Here is a 13,029-nt window from a genome sequence, read left to right as displayed (position 1 = left end):
TTGGAGAATACACAAGCTGGAGGAATTTTGTTCAGCTTCTGCAGCAGATTTCACTGCTTTGATGGAACCTGCAGGTTGTAAAGCCGAGGCATTTTTTTTTTATTAATGACAGAAAAACAGAAGGAAGTGGTTGAGCCAGAAATAAATACTAGGAAAAGAAGAGAGAGAGAAGAATGCAACAATTGTTCTAAAGCAGCCAGGGCCTTTACTGACCCAAGGAGGGTATCATCTTCTCCTTTTCCAGGCCTGGCAAATGCTTTCTTGCTAAGCAAGTTTAAAATGAGAAAGGATGGAAATAGGCTGTAAACTTGTACACTCATAATATTAGCAGTATATTTGGAGTCAAGTTAAAGCCAACATCAGTCAAGACCCAGTGCTTGATTCCAAGTCCAGATTCCTTCCCTCCCACTTCAGCAAAGCTCAGAATTCCTCTGAACTGAAACAGAGGGCTTGATTCTTCACCACACTGCCTGTCTATGATAACAGCTCCAGGAAACGCTGCACCTTCTGTAGTAACAGCTACAGAAATGCTATGGCACAGCTGCGGCAATGCTGCCTCACCTCTTCTCAAAGGTAAATATTTACCCAGGAGCTTTATCCGTGGAGATGTGCCTTCACATGAGCGGGGTTTTTTCTTTGTTTTGTTTCTGCTGCAAACTACTGGGTTTGCTCCAGGGAGGAAGAGAGTCCTGTGCAAGAGCCAGAGCTGCGACCCAGGCTGTGCCTGCAAATCCCTGGGGTTCTACAACACTCTGTGGGGCTGCTTACAACACCTTATAGGAAAAGACCTGGAGTGATGGAGAGAAACAAGTGCAGGGCAAAAACGAAGTTAGAACGAAGAAGGTCTTTTTCAAATCCTCTGGTATGTCAAGCGGTAGTTAAAGAAAAGGAAAACTGTTTCATCAGATCACCCTCAACATAACAAGCACTGCTGTTTTAATTTTTGACTGCAACTGGAGAAGCCTGAGGCACATTTATTGTAAAGATACCAAAGTGTATTCACTTAAGGGAGGAGAACCACTTCAGAGCAACGTCAGAGCCCGAAAGCACAACTCCACGCTCATCCTTTGGGTTTCCTTACTCCTGGTGTTGACGTTTATTTTGCTCCAGCAGCAGAGAGCTGATGTTTACGAAATGCCCCTGCCCTGCGTGCACAGGCTGTGCTCCCACACAGCCAGAGGCTTCCCCTGCTCAGAGCCGGCAAAGAGACACCCAGTGGACAAGCAGAGCCCTCGTAATGAGAGACCGAAAAGGTCGGGACACACTGAAAATATAAAGAGACTTCCTTTAGACTTAAGACAAATTTGATTAACTCTCATATCCTCCGCCTGTCCCTGGAGGAGGCCCTTCATTACTGCTCTGTTTGCAGAAGTCTCCTTTATCACACCCCTTTTCGATGGAAATGGACCAAAGGGCTCTTGGTTTCATGATTATTAAGCAATTACCCGGCATGTGCTGACATCTGGCATTTAGAGTATTTATTTAAGTATATATGTTGGCCCCAAACCCAGAGCATAAGGCAAAAAAAAAATACTAGGACGTCAAGATTTATACAAGGAAATTTGTTCTTTACAGATAGGTAACAAAAAATAAAATAAAAAAAGAAATAGAAAAAAACAGACCTGAGTTAGCTTACAGGGCTCTGGTTTGCTTTTGGTGCTGCCTTTTGGGCAGCCCTGCTTTTGTTTGCCTGAGAAAGTCTGAATGGAGAGTTTATTTCAGCATAATATGTGCCTGCAGAGAATAAAGAACTGGGGGGAAAAAAATGTACTATTAAATTAATTATCAGAAAAAAAAAAACAAACCCCAACCAGTGTTTGGTAAACTCCCAACCAACCAGGAGAGGCAGCCACAGTGACACCCTCTTCCTTAGTCTACATATCATGTCTTACCATGAGAGGTACAGCTGGGTCAGACTGGAAGATGTGCCTCAAACAAATGCCTCATGGTAGCAGCCAAATGAAGAATCATTTGCAGGCCACTTGCAGGTAGAAATGACCTCCTTTTCTTTCCCAGCAGGGCAGGGAGGATAAGGAAAATGGCACAAAGAACCCCAAGAAATTAGGCCAATTTACAAATTTGTCTGGGTGCCTCCAGCAGTTGGCAAGAGCAGTGAGAACTAATTATTTATTTTTTTTCTCCTTTCTACTACAACCATCTCCAATTTTCTTCATCTGCTTTGGGTGCCAGGCAGGAGGAACCACCTCACAGCTCCCTTCAGAAGATGAAGAGCCCCACGTTTTGTCTCCTTCTCCTAAAGCCTCTGTCACGTCCCATGGCAGAAAGGTGCACACTGAATAATTAGGTCATTAATTTACTGCACTTGCCCTGCAGTCTCAGTAGCCACACATGGTCTCTAATTAGTCTCTCCTTTACAGGATCAGCCACCTAACTCAGAAGGCTCCTTTAGGTTACAATCCTCTGTTCTACTGACATGCAATTATCCCTCTTTTGGAGCCATGGCATGATGGGGATGCCTCCTGCACATGAATCTCTAAAGCAAAACTGTACAGAGAACCAATACAGGTTAGTTTGTGCCAACAAACCCTTGGATTGTCATCCAGACCCACAAATCCCATGAGCCACACGATAACCACATGTGGTTAATCACAATATGGGCTCAGCTGTGCATCAGAAGGAAACAATTCTGATCAGCCTGTCATGTCATAAATCAAATAGCTCATGGTTGATAAGGCTCAAGTAACACAGACACGGGGGGACTCAACTTAGAGGTGACACCTGCCAGGTACTTGCAAGTGGCAGTACAGCTATTTTAGGACAGTTTGAAGCTGTAAGATGGAATCAGGCTAGTTTGTCATTGACTCCCTGAGTCTGATGCTCCACAGAGCACTTTGGGGCCAGAATAATTCTGCTGGATTTTACTATTACAATTTATCTCCAGAATTCACAAGTGAACCACACAATACAGACACTGATGTGCCTGCTATGCCTGAACGCCCCCTCTCACCACAATTAGGATGTTTCCATATTAGACACAGAGAAGAGCCAGGTTCCAGTGATTGTATCAGCTGTTACACTGAAATCTGGACTTAAAATCCAAACAGAAACCCTGGGAGGAGCAGATTGAGAAGGTAAGGAGAAGGATTACAACAAACCAGGCCAGGTATGTGCACATGTTTGAAGACGATGTTTAACATTTTCCATGGGTTGTTTGGGGTCAGGGGACTGGTGGGATTTTTTTTGTTGGGTTGATTAGTTTTGACTTTTTTTTTTTTTTTTTTTGGTTTTTAAATAGTTTTGTGCTTTCAGGGAACTAATGTCCAGTTCATTACCAAAATTAACATGTATTAAACCAGCCTTAGCAACACAGGTCCTGTTGGAGCAGAGAGGAGTTTGAACTGTAGACACACTTCTTTCTTTCTTTCCAGGGTGTTTGAGTGATCAAAAAGCAAAGTTGTGCTATTACCTGGTAAGGCAAAAGCACACATACACGTTCAAAAGAAGCTCAGAGGATTATTTTAGCAATAATCTAAAATAAATCTTAATGTAGCTATTTAAATATAAAATCAACTACTAATATCCTAAGTATAGGAAAGCTTTATATTTAAGTCTTCTGCATTTATTGTATTAATTTAATCATCACAAAAGAACATGTTCTGTGAGCCTAAGCCAGACGGAGGAAAAACATAATTCAATTTTTTGATTAAGTTTTTAAAACTTAAGCTAGTCATGCAAATCAGGCCCTGAACTAGCTTTGCAAAGCATGCTGTTTTATTTTTAATTAACATCTGCGAAAACAATTAGAAAGGCTATGTTTTGTTCACAAGTACCATCAGAAAGCTGCTGTTAAATAAATTACTTTTGAGGCTTCAGTACATGCAGCCTGTGAAGTGATTGACTACAGAAACCTGTAGCTAAATTTACTCTGTATTTGTTTCAAGTGTTGCATACTCCTGCTTGGAAAGGATTTTCATTAGAAAAAAGTTAGTTAACTGAATGACTTATATAATTATAATAAAAATCAGAGCACAGAGACTCTCAGCAGTTTTTTCTTTAAGTCTGGAATAATTAAAAAACCCCCAACAACGAACAAACCAGTTTTGTCCCAGAGAGTATACAAACAACAGAAGGAAAACTAAACAGCCTATACTTTTTCCCCCTTTAAGCCAGCACACCATTTAAATGGATAAAACCCGATTCTCCCGAAATATGCAACGTAATTTGCTTTAAACCTTTCCAGAAGCACCGGAATCTGCAAGGACACAAAGTAAATCTCCAGGATCACTTTATTTTCCCCGCGCCTTTGAACAGGAGGCTGAAGAAGCACAACTCCATTAACAGTGTAGCCAAAAGGATTATTGCGCTCTGCTGTTCTCCCGCTAAAGCTGCCACACCAGGAAAGAAATTCCTTTTAACGCTGCACATGGGAGCCTGTTGGCAGCCCGGCTCCCAAAATCCCGGCTCTCCCTGCTCAGATCCATGGCAACAGCATTAGGCACGGCCACAGCCTCGGGTTACAGCCATCCCAGGAACCTCCCAGTTTCCCAATGCGGGGCTGGTTGGGACACCCGGCATTCCCACTCAAACCCCTCGAAGAGGGGAACTTCGTTCGACTCCCTTTCCTCTCACTAGAAAGTTGCTTCCTCTTCCATCTGCCCTCTGCAGCATTCCTCCATCAAGCACGCATCCTTTTAGAGCAGCTGCTGGAAAATGCCAGAGCTCTGAGTAGCCGAGAGTAATCTTTGAGGAGTTACGTCAAGTTTCCACCCCACTAACTCCCCCTGGTTAGTGGAGGGGAAACTGGAGCAAGGCTTTACAAGTTGCACTCCATAAACCAGAAATTACCTTTTCTGTTTCTCCACGCCCTCCATTGCAAGTTGGGGAGTTTTTAAATAGTTTCTTTTCAAAGTCTCCCTGTTACAGGTTGTTCACCTCCACAGGGTGAGCAGTGCACGTCAGGACAAAGAGCAAAGGTCCTGTTGCTCTGCAGGAACAGCAACCGAGTAGTAAATTAGAATTTAAAGATTTTGTATCTTTGGAGAGCTGGTTGTTTCTCCCTCATCGGGAGAAATGGTACCAAAATAAATAAAAATTAGATAATGAGTGGGTATTGCTTTAACAACCAGAGCTCTACAATCACATCAGCAAACACTGCTCAGCAAAACCAGTGATGAGGGGAGAGTAACAAACTGGTACCTGACATATTGAACCAAACTTGAGCTCCATGTGACACTTCAGATCTGAAGAACTACACCGAGACTTGGTTTACCACCTTGCAAGGGAGCTAAATTCTGGTTTTCACAAAGAGCTGGCACAGCAACCTGCATCACTCAGTGCCTGCCCATTGCTGGGGGTGGCTGGGGTACAGCAGTTTGGAGGGGGATGCCTGTCGTGGCCACTCCTTGGGTTTTGGTGCCCAAACATCCTGACTGCTGATCAGTCAGGTGTAATTACGACGTGATCAGATAGGAAAAGCAGGCTCTCTCCTCAAGGGAGATTCCATACAGAATTTTGCAATTAGAGAAGATTTTTGTCTTTAATCAGTAATGGTGCAATTTGCTGTTGCTCCTGGCGTGGTTTATTTGTCTCTCGCAGGAGTAGAATTTTAAGCTCATGCCTATTCTAATTAAAACCCTCGAAGGGGCAGGAACGCCAAAATTGGCATTTGGTGGAAGCCTCATTTAATTTGCTTCTCACGAATGCAAGAAGCAAAGCAAGCTGTGATAGGGTAACAATGGTATTTGAAAAATTCTGGCTACAGCTTTTGATTGTAAGTACCTGCGACCTTCTCTTAGAGATAAAGGGTTGCTTTCTCTCCCGAGAAACACCTCCAGAAATGACTCTGTGAAGGTAAAAATAAACACTCTGTGTGTGTGTGTGCATTTGTACAGTCACCATCCTGTCCTTGCTTTGGCTTTCTTCACAGAATACCCAACTTCCTCTCAGCCACAAGAGCAGCTCGAACCTTCAGGCTTCGTTGCTTGTGTTTATGACTCTTCCAGTCCACTGAGGGCACTGAACTTGTAATGTCAACATGAGTGTCATCTCAACAGCTTGAGAAGCCTTGCTATGTTTAAGGGGCATTCTCTGAGCTGAATGAAGCGTGGTGCTGTAACTGGCTCTGTGGCTCTCATTAACCTCATCTCTCCACCTGTTTGATGTGATCTGTGTGTATCTGTACCCACAGCCGTGGAAAATGCGAGTCCAACATTTTCACGCTATTTCTGCATGGAGAAATGCAGTAAATAATTGTAGAGGAACTTTATAAAATACTTTCCTTTTCATCTGCACCCATAAATGCACGTTTCCCATGAGAAATGGTGGTGGCTTCACAGATGTGAAGGAAACTTTAACCATTAATTCAGAAGAGAAGGAATAGTCTTCCAACTTCCTTTTCACTGTGCTTTCAAATTAAGAACCCCGCCACAACTTTGAATCTTTGCTCTTCTTTCATTCCATCTCCTTTGCTCACAGGGAAGATGAGAGCAGGAATAGTAATTATTCACTGCAGTGAAAGTGTCCCAGAATTTGCTGCATTTGCATAAAAGGATGTACAGTTCTCTGCAAACAGACAATGTTCTTTTTTGTGTAAACTCAAAGAAATACCTGGTACTATTTATCATAGAATGTTGGACCAGGAGTAATTATCACTTGTAAGAAGTAAGAATTAATTAACATGGTAACTGGAGGTGTGTTGGCACTACACAAGCATCAGGAATGGGCACGTTGGCCTGTAACCAACTGCCACCAATATTCTGATGTGCATTGAATAAAATGGAAGGAAAAGTGAAAGAGAAGCATAACTCAGAGAGCAGAAGTGGTGGATTACAGTGGACACAACAAACTCAGAGAAGAGCCCTTGTAGGATGATGTCATACTGCATTAAAATGCTGTAGGCAAAGTTATTCTGCGGAGAACTGGGAACGTACTTTTGTTTCCAGTTGAGCTTAAACAGTGAAACATATTGAGATGTTACTGCACGATTCAAAAAGTGTGTAAACACACAGTAGGAGCAGCAGAGCTCAGAGGAATTTGCCCAGTTACCATCTGTGGGAACGGGCACCGAACGCTGGGATGCTGCCGACGTGCCCGGTGCCTCCTCTGCCACCCCCCCCTAACCCTGGGATCTGAAAGAAGCACCACCCAATTAACAAGAGCCAGCGTTTCACAGGGGCATGAGGAAGCTGAAGGATGGGAAAAGCAATAATGCAGGATATTAACAGCAGGATGTGCAGCTCTCAGATTTGCCCAGAACAAATAAATGGAGGAATCCTAGCAGGGTCTCAGCATGACACCTCAGACAACAATTAAACTCTTCAGAAGTTGTAGCCCCTCTGTCAAGGGTGCATGTGCTGCCCATCTTACACATGTCACAGTAGAAAACAAGAACAAAAAGATAGACAAAACATCAAGATATATGTTTAAAGACAAATGAACACAGATGTGGAGTAACCAGCTTTGTTTGGCTATTTACTTATTCAGGAAACCAGGAATAAGAAAGGGTAAAGCAAAATATACAGAAATAACTTGTGTGTAACTGGCTTTGAAATTCCATCTTCAACCCTGAGACAAAAGATGCACTGCTGGAATCTCAGTTTGGCAGCAGTTTTCACCTTCAAAGAGCTTCACAATTACTTGGTAACTTTGCCTAATCATGAGAAAGGCTGTGAAATGTGACAGTGCTCCTCTTCAGAACTCTTGAGTGGCAAGAATTAAAAACCCGAGTTAAAACTATCCCACATTAGAAAACCCAGCCTATTCAAGCTTCAGAAAATTTTGTGCTCGTATTTCCAGTGACAGAGAACTTCTTCTGCCTTAACACCTTCCACACACCCCTTTAAAGTGAGAGCAGAGATGCCCTGGAAATGGCATCATTCTAGTAGAGGGGAGACCAAGAATAAAAACAGTCATGGAAGTCTAATGGGCAGCACAGCAGCAGAGACCTTCTACAGTTCCATTAACTGTAGTGCTTTGCCATTAAAAGAATTAAAGAACACCATTAAAGAACATCTCCCATTAAAGAACACCTCCATTAATTCACCTGCATTCTCCCTGCCAAAGGCTGGATCTCAAGCATCAAACTGGGTCAAGGTATTTGTTCTTCTCAGTTGTTTCTCTTTCAATTTAAACACCTTTTTCTTCATGTGGGGTTTCTATTTTTGGGGAAAATGCACCTTAAAAAATAGCTTGTATTTAATTCATCTTAAGCCCGACAAGCTGTGCCGCTGACAGGGACTTTTGTTTGGGAACAATCTTTGCCACTGTAACAGTGCAGGGCACAAAACCTAAAATCTCCCAGCAGTTTGGACTTTGTGAGCTGTTGCAGCAAAACAGAGCATGGTTAGCATATGTAAAATCACTTTGTTAAACACACTGCTGGCCCCGGCCTCATTTCATCCAAGCATTATCTTTGCTCATTTCTACCAAATTTACAATATATTTTCCTCAGAGGCTGGTCTTTACAAGGCAGATCGAGTGTTTACTTTTTTCTCTACGTGTCTACTGCATTCTTCGTAGTAGCACATTTATTCCACAGACCTTCCCACTCATTAAATGAGTTCTAAACTTAGCCCAGGCTCTCCCCTCCTCGATGCAAACCACGTGTGTGGCTTCCAAATGACTCACCGAGCGCCAGAGCTGGGCAATGGTGTTCTCTGATAAACACACAAACAAAAACAACCCATGTCAACCGGTTCTGAGCGTAAGAACAACACCCACCGAGCTATTTTAATGGTGTCAGAGTTGGAAGGAAAGGCAGCGTGCAAAGAGGGTCAAGTACAGGCTGTTCCTCTGAAGCATAGATTGCTACCAAAGGAAAAAGTTAAAAGAAAACAGATTTTTTTTTTCTTTTTTTTACAACTTGCTGAAAACTCAAATGTAGCTGCCTCCCAAATTTGCAGTCAGTGTCAAAAAAACCCGAGAGCCAGAAGCAGATGCAGAAGAAAAAGAGCAGCCAAGCCTGATGTGAACATTCTGAATGCAAACCATGCAGGCCAGTTTCATCACCCACTACCTGCTGTGCTCCTTGGCTTGGCGGTGTAAGGATGACTTTATTTCCACTGGGGGATTTCTTACTAAAAATTAACATATTTAAGCATTTCAGTGGCCGTTTGAATGTTTGCTGTTTGTTAAGTGATACTTCTCCCCATAGCTGTTCCCCAGCTTATGTGGCTTTTAGGATTTTATCACTATTTCTTGTTATTTCTCTGTTCATAGAGAGCAATTTGGATTCCTAGCATGTCTTTTGTTATGCTTCGGGTTTTTGTGGGGTTTTTTTGTTTGTTTGTTTTTCTGGGGGAGGGGGTGTTTTTTGGGAGGGTGTTTTGCTTTGTTTTGTTGGTTTTTTTTTTTACAGTCTGAAAAGGAGAGCAGAAGCTTCCTTTCCTTATTAGAAGAGTTCTTCATTAAATTTCCTAATCAATTCAATAACTTTTAAATAAAGTCACCTCAGGATGACTTCTGAAGAAATATATTTGACTTTCAAAAACTTGGAAGCTGTACACAGTGGAGAGTAAATTCTCATTACTTAGTTACAGGGATTAACACATTCCTCTCTTCCCAACCCCTGAAAAAAGGCGGGACCAAACTTTGGGCTAACAGCACAACCTGGCCAGAATAACTAAGAATTATGGAAAATTCTTATTCTGAAAAAATAATTTATGAAAAAAATCTTGTGATACTGATTGTCTTGAGAGGGTCCACTTTGCAATGCACAAGGTACAGCAGATCTGCTGGGACCTCAAGGGGAAGCAAAATGAACCCTAGTGCATTTTAGCACTTACCATAACATATGGAAGAAGAGAGGATAAAACATATCCTGGTATTTTAATCACTGAAATTGTTGAATTACAAGTTTTATTGTTACTTATATCAGCATAGCAACTTCTGATGTAATTGTACACCACCAGCCATAGCATGTGGGTTCCCCTTGTTTCATAAATCCAAAAATAACTCAGCAAACAGCAACATGGATTAACAACACGCCCTTCTAAGACTGGTGTGAAGTCCTGGATCAGGACATGGACAGTGCAAGGTCGTTTCTGAACAAGAAGCTGCTGTGTGTCAGGGCTCTGAGGCCACACAAAGTTACTCTCAATGACCCTTAATGACACTTAAATATGAGTATATGGAGGAGCAAGAGATAAATGTGGGGTAAGCAGCCTGTAGAACCAATTTCTGAACGGTTTGATCTAGGCCAGGAGGGAAGGAAAATGCCATCTCACTGTCACACTCACCTCATTTTCTGCACTGCTGTTCTCATTGCCCATTTCGATGCTGATGGCCAGGATATCACACAGCAGTTAAAGAGAGATCACTGGAACAAAAGAAAGAGCTCTGAATCTTCTGTGGGAAACCAGAACAAAATAAAACAACAGAAAACCCTGGAAGTTTGGGAGGGCTGTCATCTCAGTCTCCCTATCAGCTGCCCCTCCAGCCTTACAATGATTTTAAGTCATAAACTGGGGCAAGAGAACACCTGAAGTGTTTATTTCCTAATGTTTCTCTGCTGTCTTCCCTGCCCTTGCTCTACTTATGCTGCAAGACATTCCTTGAAGCTCAGCTTTGTCACTCTGTTTCTGGATTATCCCATGCCATTTGTGCAGAAGGGCATTTTCCTTGCCAAAGCTATTTTGGATGGACAGCTCATTGGAAAACCTTATTGTCTGAACTGTGTTCAAACCACTTGCATTTCTTGGAGTTCCTGGACCAAGCTGCATTGTCAGAGCCACAGTGTTAAACCTGGCCATCACTGAAACAAACCATTTTCCACAGATGCACTCAGAGAAAGAGTAAATTGACTTTTTTCTTCATCACTGGCACTGTTCCCTGTTTTCCTTAGGCATTATTCTGTTCGCAGTGTTATGATCTAAACATGTTCTTTACACTTCACAGGATCTACCTACCATAATTACTATTGGTTTTATGCTAGTTCAGGTCTAATTATTTAATTTTTAAAAAATCCTCCAAGCAGTTGTAGAATTGTCTCCCCAGGCATCCCTCCTTTCCATATTTTTTTGAAAAGGGTACTCAATAATGATTACACAACAGAGATTCACTTATAAACATTCACTTCCCTTTCTGGACATTCTATTTTGGGGTTCATGCATTTAAATTCAGTGTGTTTATTGTGTTATTGAACAGGTGAAAATCACACAGTCTCTTGAATTTTATTTTCCAAAGAACTTGGGATTGGTCCGCAACGTATGCCAAGAAAAACTCCATTAAAGAGAGGTTGCACTTTGAATGCCAAGGAAACCATAGAAGATTTCAAGGAATGTTGTTCTCTGTTACCACAGGACACTTTTAAAAACTTGGAATATTGTTTTTCCTCACAGGACTCTTGGAGAGAGAGGGGGAGAGAAGTTTGCTGCTGTGCTTTTAAGCTCTGCTCTGTTTAAACTTGAGTGTCTTCAGGGGATAGAGTGGTGCTTGAACTTGCTGCTGTTGGAATCACTGGGGCCAGGATTGCACTTTGGGTGATTAATTAGCAACGTGAGGCTTTATCTGCCGAGATTACTGCCAGATCCTCTGCTGCCTTGAAACATTTCTGAGCTATTGAAGGCTGCGTGTAACATTCCCAAAATCACTGCTCCCCACGTATGAGGAACTCCATCAGGAAGCAGAGTGCACACACAAATCCTTCCAGGCTCAGCTCAGGGAAACCTTCCAGGACAACAGCTTAAGATTATAATGTCTTAAGTCTGCACTGATATAATAAAACATTCTTGCTCTGTCAGAGCTGCTGACTAAGGTTCAAGTGCACAGGAGGGAAAGGATAACTTGGCTGTAGCAATTTGCTTCCCTCAACAGCCAGCACAGCTCCCTGAGACTGAATGTCCCGGCATTTCTGTGCCACTGACCTGTTGAGAACAGCTGCTTGAGGCCAAATTCGTAATATTCATTTGGAAAAAAAAAAAAAAAACCAAACAACTCATTTACAGATTTTTAATGAAATGTACAGGAATCAAAGTAGAAAATGACAAGAGCACAGCAAAAGTGCCAGCTATCAGAAATCTGCACTAACACATCATGTCATACTGCCCGCTTGCTCTTATCTTTCCCTGGAGCACGAAATTTCACAATTGTCACACAATTCTCACGTTACCATCTGCTCAATAACGAAGATAAAGGTCATAAATAGGAAAGAGGAAATGTCATAAATAGGAAAAAGACATTATATATTCTCCAGTCGTGAAACAAGTGATGATAACGTGTGAATTACATTGCAGAGCACTAAGATAACTTTTCAGATTACAGTGTTACTGTAACCCTTTTTACATACATTATTTCTCAATCATTCTCTCAGTGCACAAGAACTACTTAGGTTACAAACTACAAGCGCCTTATCATACATATAGAATTTCAAATAAACATTAAAAACATGCTAAAAATCCATTCATTAAATAAACATAGTTTAACAAAAAGATAATCTTCATCGCCTTTCTATAGTATCTTTCACAATTTACATGTCATTATTAAAATTATTTTAGCACTACCTATCTCACAAACTGCTCACTGGTCCCAAATTGGTCTGTTGAGCCTACAGAGACCTTTTGTGCATGTGAAACAACTGCTTTCCTGAACTCAAGAGAGCGAGGTGATGTTTAATGTTGCACTTACATTCCAGGGTTAACCCGACCGCTTTGGATTCACTGGCGCTTCTAGAGCGTCTTCAAACCGTTCCTTCCATCTTCACCTCCCCAGTTTTCACCTTATTTTCCTGCTGCTTCTCCTCACACTCATGAAATGTAGGCTTTCTCTCAGGGACCCACCTCCATAAACCTGCTCAACAACCAACCTGCCTCCACCCCGGGCGGGAAAGAAAACAAGTTCTGCCTCCTCCACCCGGCCTCCCCCTGCTCCTGCCAGGCTGCTGTGGCTCTGCCTGTCATAAATCGAGTGCTAATGTTTTTCAAAAAGCAGCCCCAGAGAACAGGATCTTGGGTGAAAAGGTATTTCACCTCTGCTGCTTCTTGGCCTGTGGTTCTTGCACTGCAGAAACTGTTCAGTGGAACTCTGTCAACAATACATTGAAGTTATTCATGTGTTGCTTTCAAGGGAGAATTA

At 42.2% G+C, this 13,029-nt stretch overlaps 1 protein-coding gene across 1 annotated transcript in view; it reads right to left on the bottom strand.

Moving 5' to 3' along the window:
* TACC2 (transforming acidic coiled-coil containing protein 2) overlaps positions 1-13,029 on the bottom strand; it is a 124,390-nt gene that overhangs the window by 109,688 nt on the left and 1,673 nt on the right. The window contains exon 2 of the mRNA XM_027906195.1: positions 10,197-10,276. Coding sequence (XP_027761996.1) covers positions 10,197-10,229 — 33 coding nt within the window. The 5' untranslated portion in view covers positions 10,230-10,276. The remainder of the gene's footprint in view (positions 1-10,196; positions 10,277-13,029) is intronic.

This window comes from Empidonax traillii, unplaced genomic scaffold (assembly GCF_003031625.1).
Source record: "Empidonax traillii isolate 1590-97213 ecotype Southwest subspecies unplaced genomic scaffold, ASM303162v1 scaffold1257:size348801, whole genome shotgun sequence".
Classification (NCBI taxonomy): Eukaryota; Metazoa; Chordata; class Aves; order Passeriformes; family Tyrannidae; genus Empidonax; species Empidonax traillii.
This window is presented reverse-complemented; position numbering and strand designations above follow the sequence as displayed.